Genomic DNA, 19,607 nt, shown 5'->3' on the forward strand with positions numbered 1-19,607 from the left:
TCAATCGGCTGGGATGGGTAGGTGGGAGGGGGTGCTGTGAGAGTGATGCCAGAATTTCAGGCAGATCTCTCTTTCCTCTATAGAGTTAGCCCAGGCCCAAAGTTCTTAATTATATACAATTTATTGAGCTGCAAACATTTATAGTTTCGTAGTTTCATAGTTTCTAGGGTTGGAAGGGACCTGAGTAGATCATCTAGTCTGATCCCCTGCCATGGCAGGAAAGAGTACTGAGGTCAAACGACCCCAGCAAGTACTCCAACTGCGGCCTGACCAGTGTGGCATGGAGGGGAAGGATCACCTCTTTGGACCTGCTCGAGATGCATCTGTGGATGCATAACAAGCTACGGTTGGCCTTCCTGACTGCCTCTCTACACTGCCAGCCCATGTTCATCTTGGAGTTAATGATGACTCCAAGATCCTTTTCTGCCTCTGTGCTGACAAGAGGGGAGTTACCATACCTGTAGGTATGGTGCTGGTTGTTCCTCCCCAGGTGCATCACTTTGCACTTGTCTGTGTTGAATCCCATCCTATTCTCATCCGCCCACCCTTGTAACCTGTCTAGGTCCGATTGTAGCCTGTTGCTTCCTTCTAGTGTGCCCACATCTCCCCGCATCTTAGTGTCATCAGCAAATTTGAACAGGGTGTTTTTACCCCCTGTTTTATATATAAAACTCTTTAATATAGATACAGGTACAGGTATAGATACAACTATATATATAAAGGTCTGTTAGCAAGAGGAAGTTAACCCCAGGGAGGGCATTTGGTTAAGTACCCATGCCCCAGGCCCAGAAGAGGGGTGAATCCCAGGACAGTCAATTCAGCAAGTTGATACCACAAGTGGTTTAGCTAATAAAGACATCCTTACAGAGTCCATTATACAGATCAATTAATCAATACACCCAACTATTTATAATACCAACAATAGCAATAGATAGCAAATAGGAAGCATAACTGTACCCTATCTTGGGATCCAACCACTTGGTCCTTCAAATGGATAGGGTCTTCTCCCCCTGAGTCCTCTGGGTGTTCCATAGAACCCTCCCCAGTATATATTTGGGGTATCCTCCCCTCCTACCCTGGAGAGTGGAGCGGAGGGGCTTTACCCCCTGCCCACTCCTCCCAGGGTCCCTTGCCCAGGGGTGCCTCCCTTGTGGGACCTAGGTTTCTGGAAACTCGTGGTCCTTCCACTGGGGGTCGTTGATATGGCCTTTGGGTCCCCCCCCCGCCCCAGCCCCACCCCACCCCCAGTTCCCCAGACCCCCAAATGGCTCGGGCACTTTAAGAAAAGAAAAAAAAACCTCCGCTTATCAAGCAGGGGCTGGGGGGACTCCAGGACTTCCTGGCAGAGCCCTCCTGGGCAGCAGGGCCCAGGCTGGGGCCACTGGGGCGTCACCCTGCCCTGCACTGTGTGGGCAGGGCCCCAGAGAACTCAACAGCAACTCGAGCTGCTGGTAAGTGCCTGGGGGAGTTGTTTGTTTTTGTTTTTTCCCCCAATGCTGGGGTGGGGGCAGGGATCTGAGGGCCTGGTGGGGCTGGGGTCGGGAGGGGGCTGGGGTCAGGTGGGGCAGGGATCAGGGGACCCAGGGGGATGGGCAGGGAAGGGATCAGGGGGATGGGGGGGCTGAGACCAGGCAGGGAAGGGATTGGGGGGCTGGAGGGGAATGGGCTCAGGTGGGGAAGGGATCGGGGGCTCAGGACTAGAGGGAGCTGAGGCTGGGGCCAGGCAGGGAAGGGATCGGGAGAGCGGGTGGGGCCGGCAGGGGTCTCCCTTATGGTCCCCTACCCCCTCCTCCAGCCCCTGACCCCTTACTTTCCGGCAGTGGAGCCTGGGTCCAACTCCCTGCTGGGCAGGCAGCATGCTTCAGCACCCGGGCAAGAGCTAACTATAGAGATGGTCTGGCAGCCAGAGCGTCTCTATGGAGCACCCAGCCTCTGGCTGCCTGAGGACACAGTCTGCCTCCAGTTGCCTGCCCCACTTTTTTTCCGTGCAGGTTTTTTTGCCCCCACACTGCAGACTTTTTCTCATTCCTGCATGTGCGTCTTGCAGCGTCTCGAAGGGGTTTGAGATGCTGCAAGAAGCACATGCAGGCTCATCTGGGTGCGCCCACTGATTTCGTTTTGGGAAAATTAGTCTTTATATTCAGCCTAAAATTTCTCTGTCTCAATTCCATCCCCTTTTTCCTATTTTTAGAAACACTCTTCTGTATCTGCTCCCTGAAACATTTCCTCTCCAAATATTTAACTTCTGGTTTTGTGTCTTCCTCTCCCCTTTCCCAGTCATCTGTTCTACTAGATAAGCTATAAATATTTAGCTCTGCTAATCTTCCCCCATGTGAGATAGTCTCTTCATCAGTGATTATTTTTCTGGGTCTCTTCTGAACTCTTTTCAGTTTCTCAGTATGCGACAGGTAAAATGGTGTTTAGAACCCAGGTGCAGTCGTGTCTAAGAAAGGAGTTGCTGTTGCCTCCTGTGTCTATTTCCAAGTCTAGCCTCAATAAACATTGTTCCTAATCAGGGACTTCGGGTGCTACTCCAATATATTCATTAAATAACAGCCATGCTATTTATTGTGCTGGAGAGGCCTATATAGTTCAAAATTATATTGGCCTTTGATGTTATTTTGCACTGCAAACTCTTGTCTAGTTTTCATCTCCACTCTTCCAGTTTCTCAAGGAATATTTCAGTCTTACTGTTTCCCAAGTATCTTATAATAAATAAGTTGCAGGACATTTCCCCAAGGGTTTTTAACTTGCATTTTTAAATTGAATCTGACTTTGTTACCATCTGCCATGTTTCTAATCCGTCTCTACATCTTTTGTTTTATTTCTCTGTCCTCACAACTGTTTGCAGTTCCTCACTGTTTAATACCACTAAATTTAAACCACCTAATAGCTCCCTTTTGAGCATCATTAATGAAACTATTACTTAAGAATGGATGCAACACTGTAGTACTTCCCTTGATACCTTCTTCTCCAAGTCAGCCAATTAACATCCATAATTAGCTTTTGTTTATGGTCCTCTGGACAATTTGTATCGTCTCAGTTCATATCAAAGCCAGTACACATTTGTTTTGAGAGCAAGCTTCCATGACAGATTGTACTGTAATTTTAATAAAATCTTTAAAAATCAACCTTTTTCCTAAATGTTAATTTTTTTTAAAGTCAAGTTTCTATGCCGATGATCCTGATGATGAGTCAGGCAAAAGCTAGCTTGAATCCTAGTCCTAAAAGATCCCAATTAGAGATCTGTTATTATGATTCCCAACCCTTAGTCTGCTATTTGTAAGTATACAAAAATGGATGTTTTAATATAAAGTTTGTAACATATAAAAAGTGCATTTTAGTCAAAACTTTGGTATATGTGGTGACCCTTTTGACTTTACTTTTTGTTGCCATTATGTGGTTAGCTGACTCTACATGCTAATCAAAATGAAATAGTTATATCTATAGTTACTTATATCTATAACTAACATCAGATATCATTAGGTATAAGTATATCTGTACTTAGTAGCGAGTTAGATAGCTAGATAGACAGACTGATAGGTGGGTAGCTGATAGCTAGATAGATAGATGGATGAGTTTTGATATTACCTCCATGTTCTACAGAATTTTAATAAGCTTTTCATCTTCATTCCATTTCTCTATTTTTTTGCTCGATCTGAATATCCAAGAGCTGTTGAGATGTGTCTAATAAGATGGGCCTAAGAAGAAACAAACATGAATATTTATTTCCTTCATAAAGTGTTAGGGAACCGTGAAGAAAACACAGAAGTAAACATATTTAATAGGATGCTAATATACTTCATATTTTTAAAATTGGGAGTATTAGTAGTCCTCTCATTTTTTGTTTTCCAGACAATGGAATAAGATGGTTTGGTGTCTGTCAGTGTTTCTAATACAAGTAGATTACCAAACTCTGAGTAACAAATTTACCCTCTGTAGTTCTTTGCTGCCATCTTCTGTTTCTCCAGCTGATTGCTATTATTGTCCTTTGAAATCTGAAAAAAAACAAAAATGATATTTCACAGAGCATATATTCCTTTCTCTTCCTTTTTTTAAAGCTAAAGCAAAGTGAAGCAAATGCAGATACCAAGGAAAAGCTTCCGTTGCGGCTACGAATCTTTGAAAAATTTCCAAACAGGCCACAAATGGTGAAAATCTCCAAGCTTCCTTCAGATTTTACAGTTCCAAAAATAAGGTATTAAAATACCTTCTTTCTTTACATGTGTAGATTGCTTTGTTACTAAAGATACCAAGAGTAATACTAGTAAGATGCAAACCTTTTACCATCAGCAGCATAGAATGTTTTCCACAGAATGGAGCAAAATTTGAGGGAGCCTCACCATGAGCTGGGGGCATGTCCTGTGTGGGGAGTACCCTTGTGCAAGAAGTGTGCCTTGGGCAGGAGTTTCTTGATTTTGGGGGTATACTTTCCAGAAGCAGCCTTCAAGTAGAGTTTGCCCTCCTAAGTCCCCTGCTCCTACACCATGTTTCCCATAGTTAATTGGAAAAATCAGAACCAAACAGTTTATTTAGAAGTGACAGTGGATAACTTCTCATTTGTCCGTCATTTTCATCCAAGAAAAGATTAGGGCTTTGTCACATGTTCACCTGCAACAGTTATAAATCATTAGAATGTAGTGTCCTATTAAAGTTAGTACATATTGGGTGCATCTACAGGTGCAATTAATGCATCTGAAGTTTCTGTGCAGAAAATTCAGGCGCATTAAATGGGCACGCGCCTGTACATGCACCTGCATCAGAAACAACTAGTCCAGGGCTGCTTCTGCCCTGCTCTGCCCCCCTGCAGCAGTCAGGGGGACCTCCAGGCTCCCCCCAGGTGCCAGCCTTAGGCTGGCAGGGGGCACAGGGGTCAGGTCTGGCTACAGGGGGAGTGGGGGAGCTGTCCTGGCTCCAGGGGCCACTCCCTCCCAGCCACACAGAGATCAGGAGTGGCCCTTGGGTGTGGGGGTGGGGGAGCTGTCCCAGCTCTGGGGCAGCTCCCTTCCAGCCACAGAGAGATCAAGACTTGCCCCAAGCCACAGGGGGCAGGAGGAGCTGTCCCAGCTCCAGGTGTAGCTCCCAGGTGCACAGAGATCAAGACTTCAGCCCCTTTCAATAGCTCTGGCTTGGGTTGATGCCCCGCACGTGAGCAGCAGCAGCAACCTGATCCATCTCCTTGCTCTGCTTGCAGGTGGTGGAGAAGCCTAGGGTGAACTTGCTGAATCAGTCCATCATCAAGAAAAGGGGGAGATGAGGGTCCCCCCAGTCCAAATACCGCTCAGCTCCTGCCTCCCCCCAGCACTGGGCAGGAGCCATGGGGTGGGCTGGGGGATCCCAGTTCATCATTGTCCTTCCTCCAGCCAAGTGCCTTTGATGGCAGAATGACCCCAAGGCATAGAAGACAGCACTTGCCAAGAGCTGGTCCCAGATACCTGAGAAGGGTTCAAGACCACCAAGCAGGTGGATGCCTCCTTACAGTCCAAGACCGCCAAGCAAGTGGATGCCTTCTTACCTTTCTTGATGATAGACTGATCCAGCAAATTCATTCAGGACTCCTCTACCACCTGCAAGGAAAGCAAGGGGAGAGATCAGGGCACTGCTGTTGCTCAGATATTGGGCATAACCCTAAGGCAGCGCTGCTGAGCCAGACTGCAATCCCAAGCTCTGCGCAGCTGGGACCTGCCCCCTAGAGTCAGGGGTAACCCCACCCCCTGACTGCACTCTGGAGCTCAGGGCTTAGCCAGGCAGCTATTGTGGCCCCTGCTGCATGGGCTGACCAGGAGCAATTTGCTCCCAATCAATGTCTACAAATATACTTCAGCGCAATACTTTAAAGTACTATTTTATAGTAGCTGTATCTGTGGGTACTAGCAAATGGCAAATGGCACTTTAAATTAATCTTCTGTGCAGTAATTGCTATGCATGTGCAGACACTGATGCTTTACTGCTCATTAGACTAGCAAAGCATCTCATGTAGTACTTCCATTAGGAGATAACCTTCCTGAAAGGAAACAACTTTGCAATGCCATGACTGCAATTTTCAGTCCTCCAGCATCCCAGGATGCACCTCTCCCAGCATCTCTTCATATTTCTACCTCCTCTTCCTTCCCTGCCCCTCTCCCACCCGCTCCAGCAGGGATTGAGCCCAGGTGTCCTGGACACTGGGCACACCCCCACTCCTCAGTCCTCTAGTGGCAAGTCAGAGCTGTGCAGGTAAAAAATGGTATTAACCCTTAACATGCAATCACTCACCGTGCGTTCTAACTTTGACACTGCTTAGCATTCCACACATTTAGTGTGGTCTGAGCATAATATAAGTCCACCCTGAGATTGCCAGTCCTGAAATAATTTAACCACACATGGATAAAGTAAGATTGCAAAGAGCATTTTTGTGGCTAAGCAGGAATTTCCCTAAGGTTTTTTTGTTTTTGTGGCTTTTGCTGTGTCAGCCAGCTAAAATTCTAACTGATTCCAATGTGGTTTCATTTTCCCACACAGTCAGCCACCTATTAGTAACCAGACAAAGGCAACCAGTTCATTCCAAACAGACCACTGAATAGGTGCCAGACTGTGAGGATTTTGAGATCTACTCACCTGGGCAAAATTTGTACTTTTCCTATAAAAAAACAGCACACAAAGGTTTTCATATACTGAGAGGCCAGTTACAGCAGACTTCTTTCCCCCATCCAAGAGGCAGGTTAAAAAAACCTAAGAACTACTCTAATGTGCATCAGATGCGTGGTTCCTCAAGGACCTTCTGTCAGCTGGGGGTAGTAGGAGCATAGCACAATCCATCCATACTTCTACATCCTTGCTCCACTGTTCCCCCAGGTCAACAGGTATGGGAAGAATAGTATAAGAAATGGGTAGGGGAGCTCTGTATTCACTGGGACTCATCATATAATGTGAAACCTGCTAGCTAGTATGGTTGGGCTTGATCCTTTTAGATCACGTGAGCTTTGTAAAAATAGAAGTGCAGATCAGAAATCACTGTCAATTTCTATAGGTACTAAAAGGGCATATTTTACTTAATTTAATTTCTTGAATTTTATTTATATATTAAGTTTTTTTCTTCACTTTCTAACAGGTCTTTGTATGACTTGTATGTTATCTTTTCCACTGTATTTTTCCAAATACCTATTGTGTGGCAGATAATTGGTAACTGATATTGCTTGCAAAAAAAAAAAAAGCCATAAGCTACCGACTGAAAAATAAAGTCTTTAAGAATGAAGCAGTTATGTGGCAATGAGTTATCACTCCAAGGAAGAGGCAGTTACAACACATTTCATTTACACTGGGTGTGACTCTACCCCACTGATTTAAAATACAGAAAAATAAATGTACATTTCTGGTAAACAGAAATACTTAAAAAATTTAAACATGGCATATGTGAAGTATAAAACTGCCAGATACCTTAAAATTGGTATTCAGTACTGTTACATGAACAGATGCTGTTTGAACTGTTGAAGAAAGAATTTCTTGCACAAAGTATGTTTCTTTTGGATTATACCATCATTTGGTTTGGTTTTAAGTAGCAACTTAGCCTGTTACAAACTTGGAAAGAGCTGTAAACTGTGATATATGCTTTAGATACCTAAGAAAACTAATGGGTAAACAATAAAAATACATAAAAGGATGTATTATTAAAGAGAACGAATGACTTTGGCTTGGAACTGAATGCAAGCCATCTACATTCAAATGCAATTATGTGATTTTTAATAACTAAATCTAAATCCAATTATCTTTGTTGTTTGTGTACGCTGTCATGTACCCATCAATTTTCATCTTGTTATTGTTCCATTGTAGCATTAACCGATTGTTACAGAAAAACAAACCTTAACTCCTTTCTGGGTTTTAGCAGTAAAGTGCAACTTCTTTGGTTTATTTGTAAGGGAAAGTTTCATGAAGCAATTTATTGACCGACAGCAACAGGACACAAGCTGCTTATTGCGAAGACTTCCTTCAGCATCCTCATCCTCATGTGACCATTCCAAAAGATCCGCAATTGAAGAAAACAAATATATTGATCAAAAGGTAAATACCAGAGTATAAGACAGCATGTGTCTTTCATTGTTTCAGATATGTGGTATGAAGAAAAGCCTCCATCTCTACACATTGACAAATTGCAGATAGCTCTGTAAACACTATGTAGGAGCACTGTAATGCACTACATTTAATTTAAATGACAAAAAATTGACTTACAGCTAAATTAAGGCTGTCCAGCTTCTAGGTCCAAGCCACAGATATGGGGGCCATACACCACATGGGCTGCTAACTGTGCAGGCAGCCCCTCCCCAGTACCCTTTCCCATTACACAGGCAGCCCAACTACACCACCACACCCTACCATGCATGCAACAAGTACAGTCTGCCATGCTTTCAGCCATACCCTCCTCCAGGCCAGGCAGGCAGCCTGACGCCTTATTGTGTGTGCAGCACAGGCACCCCAATCCCTTTGCCACAGCTCCTGCCACACACTCCCCTTCCCACTATGCCACCCTGCCTCCAGGAGTAGAGAGAGGAAGCAGAAAGTAGAGGAGGGATGGGGAGCCTGGAGACCCCAGTTGTCGCTGCAGCAGGAGTGATATGGGAAGCAAAGGTGGGCAGGAACTCACAAGCTCCATGCTCACCTTTCATGGGCCATCAGTTGGATAGTCCTGATCTAGATCTCCAGCTGTTGTAAATTGTCCTAGACTTCAGAGGAGCTAGGGCAATTTACATAAGTTGAGGATCTAGTATATAACTTTTTAAAAATGCACCCATGTACCAAGCATGCTATTTCTAATGCAAATATCCTGTGAGTGACTGGCAGTTGTATTTGGAAGTAAAGTCTGAGAATTTTAAATTTATGTTTCATAGTTCTCTGCTGCCAGTCATGGCAGTATTAAAAAAGATCTAGCATTTTAGCAAACCAGTGTGAGAAGAATATACAGGAGAGGAAAACTTAGTCTCTCTTTTTGTCTGTGAATTGTTAGCAAACAAGTTCTGAGCCTTACAATTTTGCCAATGCTTCTGGTGAACGCTGTGAATTCCCCACCCAGCTTGATCTAGTGTTTGAATTGGATACATTCAAGACAGCATATTCACTTTGTGCACACTTCTGGATAAGTGGCCCTTGATAACAATTAAAATATAGGAAAAATACCTTGGTGAAGAAGTTGGTAGGCACACTTAAGTCAGATAGTTTTGATTTTTTTCTCTCTCTCTCCCACTGCTATATGAATTCCTACATGCATCAGCCAATATTCTCAAGAACACTCAGTCGAGCTAAGTGCTTTATACCAGCTGTGATTAGAACCATACATCACTGGTTATTGCTTTAACAGGTCCTGATAAAACAGCCACTAAAATCAGGCTGGATTTAAAATGTAGCAGAGGAGCATAGAATGGCATAATAATGATAAAGATAATAATGATGCTATAAGGTAATAATCAAACTATGTAATTTAACTTCTGATACCTTAGAAATGAATAGGGTCAGAAAAAAACAGTATACATAATTCAGAATTTATGATTACCCAACTTCTAGTGGTATTTAAATTAATATCTGTCCTTAATATTTTCAAAGATATACTGGTTTCTTGAAGCAGACAAAAAAATCCTTTTATTGCATATAACTTTTGACATCCTGAAAATTCTGGGTCATTTTTTTCTATTTGGTTATTACTTTACTATTCTTTTGTAAATAAATTTTAAATTACAGAATCAAAAGAAAAAGATAAAGCTATAGATAAAGCTATAGCGATATCTCCCACAATGTTGGCAATGTATTGTTTACAGATTAATAACATGGGACAGCAGTACTACAGGTGGGAGGCAGTGTTAAAGGAAATAACAATTAGGGCCTCATTACACAGTAATTTTTGGCATCTTCTAGAGCTCTTAACTTCTGGATTAGCTGCACGTTAACACCTTTTAAGTGGCTTGTTATTCATCTTAAAGTTACGCTACTTCAGGGCAGGATTATCTCTAGTTTGCCTAATTTTGCTCCTGTTCCGTTAGGGTGTGGCCATTCTCCACAGCTGTTCTGCCCCAGGTGAAGTCCTCAAGAATCCCAAAAATCAGTGGCCTTTCCTGAGTCAGGGTAGAGGCATTGAGGCACAGGTGGGCCAAGCAGGCGGCCTCTTCCCTGCTGCTCCCACCAGGCAGAGCCAGTGCCACAGCCCTAGAGCTCACTCATTCAGGCCCAGCAGTCCAGCAACATGCCTGGTGGGGGGGAATGGAGGGTGCACGGGCAGGACTTCCTGCCCTTGCCGGGCTTGGGAGGCAGCTGTGAACGGCTCAGGCTTCCCACCTGCTCTGTGCAGCCCTAGCCTGGATGGACAGGCCAAACCCTATGCTCTGTTCCTGGTGGCCAGACTTCGCACAGCCCAGTGGAGCACAGGGACAGTGGGAACTGGCCTTGGGCTGTTGCACTGCAGCTGCCAAGCTCCACCCTGCTCCAGCCACCTGACCCACTGGGGCATGTGACCGGGTCCTGGGGCCTAATTCTTTTTTTCCTCCAGAGCTCACTCTCCTCCACTGCCACTGGCCACAGTGCCGGCTGGCCAGGAAATGCCTGAGTGCCAAGGAGCCTGATCCTTTTCAGAAGTCAGGCAGTGTCTGTCTGGCTGGCAACCTGGGCAAGGGCAGCGTGGGGGCAAGGAGTAGGCTTTGTAGATAAAATGTATCAGGCCCCTCAGAGCTCAAGCAGCAAGCCAATCCTATCCCTAGCTCTTAGTTCTGCCCCTGCTCACCATCCCTGTAGTGGCAAGTCACAGCTGTGCAAGTGAAGGACAGTCAGAGATGGTTTTCTGCATTAAGGTGTGACTGCTCCACTAAGCGAAACAACACTAAGCTGATTAACATTCATTCAATTTACAGAGTAAAGTATAACAAGTCCCTTTGTTTGCACAATACAGAGAACAAGAAGAAAATGTGACCACACTGAGAAATACTAGTAATTTTATCCTGCTTGCCAGAATACTTTTTCTCTGACCACAAACAGAACTACAGGAATGGAAGTATAGCACTGCAATAAAAAATCTGGTGGCAATAAAGATAAAAAACATAAACAAAAATAAACTTTTCTGAATGTGTGAAGAGGCCAAATCATTAGCTGATGTAAATGAATAGATTCTGATGAGGTCAATGGATCTACACCATAACTAGGGACCTACCAAATTCGTGGTGGGAGTGGGGTATGTGGCAACTCCTTTATTCTTGCAGGTTCCACTGTGTGCCTCTGACCTCTGATTAGCAGAGAGGCCCCTCTGCTCACCACTTGCCCCTGATCAGCAGGGAGGTAAAAAACACAGCTTTAAATATGACACCATTTTTGCTGCTCACTGCTGAATGGCCGAGGGGCCCTGGCAGCCATGCTGCTTGTTGCTGACTAGCCAGAAGGCAAAACAGCACCATATTCAAAAATGTAGTTTTTCCCTCTCCGCTAATCAGGAGTGAGCAGCAGTATGCATGGCGGCTCCTTTTATTTTGTAGGTTCCCTCATGCACCCTCTCCCACCACTTGCTGCTCACTCCTGATCAGTGGGGAGGCAAAACCATGATTTTAAATATGGTGCTGTTTTTGCCTCCTGGCCAATCAACAACAAACAATGTGGCTGCCATGGCCCCTTGGCCAATCAGCAGCAAATGGAAAAAATGGTGCCATATTTTAAACTGCAGTTTTTGCCTCCCTGCTGATCAGGAGCAAGCAGCAAGCAATAGAAACCCTCCACCAATCAACAGTGGGGGCGGGGTGCACAAGGGAACCTAAAAGACTAAAGGAAGCACTGTGCACCCCACTTCCACCATGAACTTGGTAGGTCCCTAGCCATAAACCACTAAAAGTGGATTTGCATAACTGAAACAAGGCAGTGCCAAATTAAAACATTATGGGCTATATCCTATGTCACTTTTCACACCCAAATGTACTTACTCACTTGCATAAGTGCCAGAAATGTCCCTTATGTACAGTTTGTAATTTTGTTTTTTCCTCTGGTGATATGTGAGGATAACAGGAAAAGAAGCCACCGTGCATGTGGCCCAGTTATATAGCAGCTCTTCTGTATCCAATGACTGTTAAATGCAAGGTACGGTAGTTCAGCTCCCATAGGAGGCCTGAAAAGAAATGTGGACAGATGGTTAGAGCACTGTGAAGGAAAATAGGGTGTCTGTTCAAACCCTCTCTGGTGAGGGGGGCCTAGAATCTAAGTTTCCCACTTCCTGGTTGAGTATCTGAACCACTAGGACAATGATTTTTAACCAGGGTGTCAGAGCACTATGGGATGCTGTGAGATCCTTGTAAGGGTGCTTGTAGGGTACTGTACAATACTAGCACTAGCTGATATGCAAACAGCTAGACATGATTTAGGACATAAACCCAGAAATTTCAAATAGGAATCCATCATGTCAAAAGCGTTCTAACCTGTTCTGGTCTTTCTCAGTTCTTTACAAGAGAAGAATTGCTCTACTATTTTTCCATAGTCAAGAAATAAATGAAATCCATGAGCTGGCATTTTCCAAGGAGTGCCTTGAGTCTAACAAGAACTATCTGGAGTCCAAAAGGGTTGAAAATCATTGTACTAGGCTCTTGGTCTAAAACTCAGGAGAGGCCTCTTCCTCCCCATGGTTTTTTACTGGGCTGCAGTTTGGGGATTTGTACAGGTACCTGGGTGTTTGTCTGGCACTATGTACCTGTCCTGTCAAGCATGCTTAGTAGCTGCATGGTTTGCGCATCCATTCTTGAAATAAAATCAAAACCTGAATAAGTGCCTTGCAAGCCGGGCAAGTACCACTTGGTCCTGTAAAATAAAATAGGACTAGCCCTCTATGTCCATTCTGCATACACTAGCCTCCAAACTGGAAGCCATGCATCCATATCGGTGTGGCACTCCTACAGCACACTAGCCTGGCTCCACTGTTTTTGGTTCAAGAGCTAGCATGTGGACAATGAGCCTGATAAGTCTTGCTATAGTGTGGTCTTGTGCTTGTAGACAGCATATTCCAAGGAACTTACGCTGAGTGTCTTTTTTCTGCAAGCTTCCTTAACCCAGTCATCATTTTATGTGATGTTCATATGCAGGATGCAAATAAATACAAATCTGAATAATAAAAACTGAAGGTAAATATTAAAGGTGTGAACTGTAATATTTTCTCATCAATAACTTCCCATGCTCCCAAAGAGCAGTTGAATGCTCAAATAAAGATAGCTAATGGGCATTCCACATTATTTTTCTATTTACTTTGCAAGTCTTTTCTTTTACAGACCAATGATTGTTAATTTTGCCTTTGTTTTTACAAATTCTAGCATGCATTGGCATGCTAACATCCGAAGCAGTCAAGAATGTAGTCAAATGCTATAAATAATAGTAATGAAAAAAACAGCTGTGCGTTAATTCCTATTGACAGGCCCCTGCTACACTCCCCATAATAAGAATAGGTGGCCTGGATATCACATGCACTGGGGATCTTAAACTTGTGAGTAAGAGATTAGTAATTGCATAGAAGTATGAACGCACCTATTAAGCAAAGTATGAATATAACTGGAATATAGTCTAAAATTTAACTGAAATACCTGTTTTTCTGTTTGAAAGATATTTAAAATATAAGTATAGAAACATTGTGCATCACCTTTAAAACAAAGCAGACAGGATATGCCTCTTCTAACACTAATTTGCATGTTACTGACATTGAAATTACATTTGACAGCAATAAAGTTTGTGTAAGAAAATGTCAATGCAAATGCAAAACTATAATTTCCACAATGAACAGTTTATACAAAGTGAGAAATGCATTGTGCTATGTGAACATTCTGAATTGTGGGCAGAACAAAATATGTGCAAAATTTCTCAGGAAAGCCCTCTAAGAAAAAGTTCTTTGGCCTGTTTAGCCCTAGCTCCTGCATATGAGGCTTGGCTACTGTAAAGAAAAAAGATTTTCCTACATATTGCTCTTCTGTAACTAACCACATAGGTCCCTGTTTCCAAACTGTGGTCCACAAATCCCTTCCCATAAAAAAGTGGCAAGGGGTCCACAGCTTGTCTGTAAACTGTACTGGCAGTCCTCCTGTGGCCTTGCAGTATTTTTATTTTAAAACTTGATGATGGTGGTGTTCCATGAGAAATGTTGAGGGTTGGCGATGCTCTGTGTCCAAAAAGTTTAGAGATCACCAGGGATTCTGGTTTTCACTGATAAAAAAAAAATCCCCAATTTTCAGATTTAAAAAAAGTAACCTAAAATCCACATTTTCCGGTGATTAAAACGAAAGACCACTTATACACACACACACACACACGTATGTATTATACATATGTGTATATTATACGTGTGTATGTGTATTATACATATACATACATACACCCACACATGCATATATATCCAAAATTTTCCATGATTAAAATCTAAATCAGAGAAAACCAAGATCCCTGGAGATTACTAATACAGGTCATTGTTTAAAGAGGTGCTTAAATTAAGCTTATGGTTTTTAATCCTGTGACTGGCCCTATTGACTTGAGTGGATCTAACATACCTTTGCAGTTAGGTACACATTCAAGTACATGTATCAAGAACTCTTCTTGATTATGCAAAGAGATTTGAGAGTAAATTGTGACGACAGTCCTGAACCACTTATTTATTGCAATTTTGCAATTTAAAAATATTGATGTATTCTTTGTTGTTGTTCAACCCACCCTAATATGAAATGCAGACAATCTGAATTTCACTTGTGAATTAAAAAGAATTCACAATTTTTTTGCACTATTCACTCCATTAGGTCATACAGCCATGAACTTCTAGTGCCTCAATGGTAGAATCAAGGATGAGTTACATTTCTCATCAAATGTGGCATAAAACAGGGCATTTATACTTTCATATAGAAAGGAAGAGAGCACTAGGTAGTATTTTGTCAGAGTAATTACTTGAGCTTTCTATAGTTACAATTACCATGACAACCTCACATTTGTATGAACCAGTTTTCTTAAAAATATGTTCTCCTTAAAGCAAGCATGGAATGATTGCTTTAAAATGCAAACCCTCTGTGTATGCTTTCTTTTCCTCTGTCAAAAAGAAACATGACCAACCATTTAGATGGAACCAGTGCCTGATAGAAGATTTCCCCACTGTTAGTGATGATGACACTGTGATGGTTTCAACAATTTTTTACCTCTTCTTTGCACTGTAGATGACAGTGAAAAACTCAGGTGTGGAACCAAAAGATGAGATTCCACTGACATTTCTGATTCTTTTTTCTTTTGTAGTGTCTGTAATGTTGGTAGTTATAACATTTCCTCTTGGAATTATGTTAGCACTTTGTTCTACACTTGCTGAATTGATAGGCAGCACTTAATTTAAATGATGCATTCTTTTACTTTCACTTGAAATACTTTCTTTTTCTTCTCATCTCTATAATATAGTATCATACTTACTTGCATTGTTTTATATTCAGCATCAGTGTGACACAGAATTCATGAGAAACTAAAGCATGGTTTACTTCCTTTGTCTCCTATGCAGCTGAGAACATAAATAACATCTTCTCAATGTTAAAGTTACTATTTCCTTTCGAGGATTTTATTTAGCAATAAAAGGGACGTTAGTTTGCCTTGGGTTTCTTGTTCTTTTACAGCCTTTTACATTACTGACCCAAATACCTAAACTGAAAAGTTTATGGTCCATGTAAGTATTTGCATTAAGCAAATCCAGAGTCCTCTTGCCACTCAGCAGAAACATGGAATATTTCTATGTCAGTACTATATTTGAGAGATGTAACATTGTTATCAAGCATACTTTGCCCAAAAAGTACTAAATTAATAATTATTTCTGATGCTTTTTTTACACAGAAACAGAAAAAGGGGTTTCTTACTAAGAAACAGAAAAAAAGGGGGTTCTCTTAACTCTCTAGGTAAATCTGGGACCTGCAGAAAATTTTAACTCCTCCAGATGAAATATCATAAAATCACAGAAAAAAAGGATTGGAAGGGACCTCAGGAGGTCTAGTCCAACCCCCTGCTCAAAGTAGGACCATCCTCAACTAGATGATTCCATCCAGGGCTTTGTTGAGCTGAGCCTTAAAAACCTCCAAGGATGGAGATTCCACCACCTCTGTAGGTAGGGCTGTGCAAAGCTTCGGCAGCTGATTCTGTTCAGATTCTGTCCAAATCTGAATTGAACCAGGAGACCGAGTAAAAGCTCCAAATCAATTTGAAGCATCCAAATCAATTCAGAAAAGCTTTGGAAGAGATGCAGCTGATTTGGGCATAGACTAAACAGACATCTGAAAGCTGCCTCCAGCTGGTAAGTCTGTTGGGGTTGGGGGAGGAAGGAGAGAAGGGGCATGGGGGAGGGAGGGATTGGGGCTGGGACAAGCTGCCCAGCTGAGGCGGGGGGTGCATTACTTGGGGAGGGAGATAGTGGGGTGCAGGATGCAGGTGCAGCAGCACTGGGAGCAGGGGCTTTACCCTGCTGCCACTTGCCCAGCCAGGGCAGGGGGGTGGGACGCAGGTGGGGCTTGCTCCAGGCAGAAGGGAGCAAGTGGCAGCAGAGCATAGTCCCCGTGGCTCCCCACACTGAGGCAAAGGCAGGCACAGCCAGAGGAGCTCTGAAAGAAGCACCCATGGCTGCCCTGCCTTACCCCATCCCCTGTATGTTCCCAGTCTCCTGGCACTTTAAAAGTCCCCCGATGGGCACTGCCAGAGCTGGTGAGTGTGGGGCTTTTTTGTTTGTTTGTTTGTTTGTTTTGGGGTTTTTTTAAAGTGCCAGGACTAGGCTGGGGCCAGATGGGGGCTGGGGCTGCGCAGGGCAGCCATATGGGCTTCTCCCACAACTCTCCCCACCCTGGGAGAGGCAGGCATAGCCAGAGGAGCCACGCAGCTGTGCCTGCCTCTCCCCAACCAATCCAAATCACCAAATCTCTCTGAATCAGCGCTGAATCTTCTGAAGCTGATTCAGCCAAATCAATTCAGGACAGTGATCTGAATCTCTGAATCAAATCACTGTCTTCTGAATTGGCCGAATCCAAATCAGATACTTCCTTATTTGCACATGCCTATCTCTATGTAACCCATTCCAGTGCTTCACCACCCTCCTAGTGAGAAAAGTTTTTCCTAGTAATCCAAACTCTAAGTTCAACCAGGAGACTTTTAGGCTCCCAGAAACCCAAGGGAACCCACATCCCTGAATCAGGTCCTCAGTAATCAGTCAGTAACAAGGAGTTACCAACACCAATAGGAAAGGCCCAGAGGCATCAAAGGGAGTTAGATACCCATCTTCTTTCTGGGTTCTTGTCTGTGGACCTGTTTCTAGAATTAGGCACCAGAGTCCAAACTATCCTTTTCTCATGAAAGATCAGAGGAAGACCCACCCTATTATACCCAGGAGTTCAGTGGCTAGGACACATACATGCAGAGTGGACAACCTGCTTTCCAAATCACTTTATATGGATACATCTACACAGAATGCCTCTATCCTTTTTAATAGTCTTAATGTTGTGCTATTCAAAGTATCCTTTTGTAATTGTACTATCTGTTAGCCACTCTGGGTAACGTCTCTCTCCTATTTCACAGCTCTGCAGACTATTTTTAGCTCTAGCTAAAAACCTGAACTCAGGTGTGGTGATATTAACTCAGGTGTATAAATGACTGACAGTGAAGTATTCGAGGCATTGTCAAGGTATTCAAGAAGGCTATATTTTTTCTTATGAATCTGAATAAGAGAGGTATATATAACTATACTGACTACAATACTAATGACACAATATCTGTGCACTATTTTGACAATTTTTTCCTAGTTTGTTGTGTTTCTTAAACTTTATATATAATCTAGCAAAGTATTGATTGTATGTAATCTAGTGCACATTCAAGCAGTTATATTTGTTTTTGCTTTGATCTTAAATTAAAGAATATAGTGTAAGGCCCTAGAATATTCATAAAGCATCTAGTTTTCCTTTAACTAGAGAAAAGTATGTGTTATGTTATATGTGATGATACGACACACAATTTGCACCCCCCCTTTTCTAAATCCCAGATCCACCCATGTCTATATATGCACTTAAGGCCTGATTCTCATATATACTAAGGTTCCTATTTATAGTCATGGTGGTATACAGAAATGGCAGTAATTACTATTAAAGCAGGTTTAATTTCCACATAGATGCATAATGCAATGAGCTTTTGAGAGGCAGTTCGTTCCCAAATGGACAGTCAGGAAAATCATACCTCAAGGTGTGGGTATAAGGGGATTATTTAAACCAAATGGAATTCCTTTATAGACACTCTTATTCAGAACAGAAGTGGCCTTCATTTATTTTAGCTTCATTCACTTGCAAAGTGAATTAAACTAAGCTGAATTAAGGGCACTTTAATTCTGAGTCAGTGTATACACACAGAAGTTTCATGTGGTTTAAAGCATTCAATTTATGTATTAATTTGGTTTAATTTTCCCTAGAATCCACATACAGCCGCACCCTTAAATTTGGATACGAGTCAAAATTTCTGAATACTAATTTAGAGTTCTCTTATTTTGAACATTAAAGGTGTTGCTTGTAAACTTATGTAAGTAAGTTGACAAAAGAATATTCCACAGGGTCAAAAATGTAATGCTGAATTTTCTATTCCTGTGCTCAAAATAGACCCCTGTTTTAGACCCCTTCTAGAGGTATAGAAGGATACAGAAGTGGTTTCAAGGCCTTTCTGTGGTCTCTGGTCTTCCAAGGAAAGTATGGAACTGTCCACCCTTAGTGGTATATAAGCTCCAGGATGCTATTATTTACACTCTGCTTCAAAGATCTTTGCATAAAAGATGGAGAGGGACAATTAAAGAGGTAACATTAAACAATCATCATAGATGGCAGATGGTGGGAATTGGCTATTGGGGCTAAATCTTATTTCACCTTTATGTAGCTGGGTAACAACAGCTGTTGACTCTGGCACTCCTGGCAGATGTTAATTTAAAGGCATGATGGGATCTGGTGAAGAATTCCAAAAGTCATGATTCCTGCCACATATGTATGGCAGGAAGCCCAAATGCCCAATCCCACGTTCCCTCTGCACAAGCAAATAGCAGGTATGTCTACCAGTCACAGGAGCACATGGTACTCTCTTATAGATGGAAGCTCCAATCAGTTGAGGGGGCTCTGGGAGCTCTGATCAGCTGATGGTGTATCTCAGCTCCAGGAGCATACTTGGAGCTCCTGGCTGGGAGCACCAGTCAGGACCTCCCAGCCTCTGAAGCACACAAGAGTTTTGAAAGGCTGCTGTGTGCTCCAGAGACTGGATGCACTAGCCACATGTTCAGTTTCAGGCATGATAGGAACCAGCCACAAGGTTATTATATTTTGTGTAATACTGTAATGGGGCCCCTTCCCCATTACAGAAGACAAGAGAGTATGAGGGAGAAAACAGCTGGCTCCAGATCCCTAGAGGGGCTAGGAGGGAGAGCCCTTTAAAAAGATGGCTGGTCACCCCTGGTGTAGACAGTGCAATGAGGCTGATGATTGTTGGGGTGGAAATGGCAGAACAGGTGACCCAGAGAGATGGTTGCAAGCTTCATAAGGCCAGGACCATGACTGTGAAATGATGGCTCTGACCTGCCAGAGCAGAGGAACTCCAGGCTCTGAGAGGGCTGCAATGAAGCT

At 43.0% G+C, this 19,607-nt stretch overlaps 1 protein-coding gene across 4 annotated transcripts in view; it reads left to right on the forward strand.

Annotated features, from left to right (window-relative positions):
• NALCN (sodium leak channel, non-selective) overlaps positions 1 to 19,607 on the forward strand; it is a 486,033-nt gene that overhangs the window by 365,889 nt on the left and 100,537 nt on the right. For all 4 annotated transcript variants that reach the window (XM_090022644.1, XM_090022651.1, XM_090022634.1 and 1 more), the window contains 2 exons: positions 4,062 to 4,198; positions 7,896 to 8,037. In XM_090022644.1, the coding sequence (XP_089878770.1) occupies positions 4,062 to 4,198; positions 7,896 to 8,037 (279 nt within the window). The remainder of the gene's footprint in view (positions 1 to 4,061; positions 4,199 to 7,895; positions 8,038 to 19,607) is intronic.

Source organism: Crocodylus siamensis, chromosome 1 (genome assembly GCF_052110815.1).
Source record: "Crocodylus siamensis isolate JL-2025a chromosome 1, ASM5211081v1, whole genome shotgun sequence".
NCBI lineage: Eukaryota > Metazoa > Chordata > Crocodylia > Crocodylidae > Crocodylus > Crocodylus siamensis.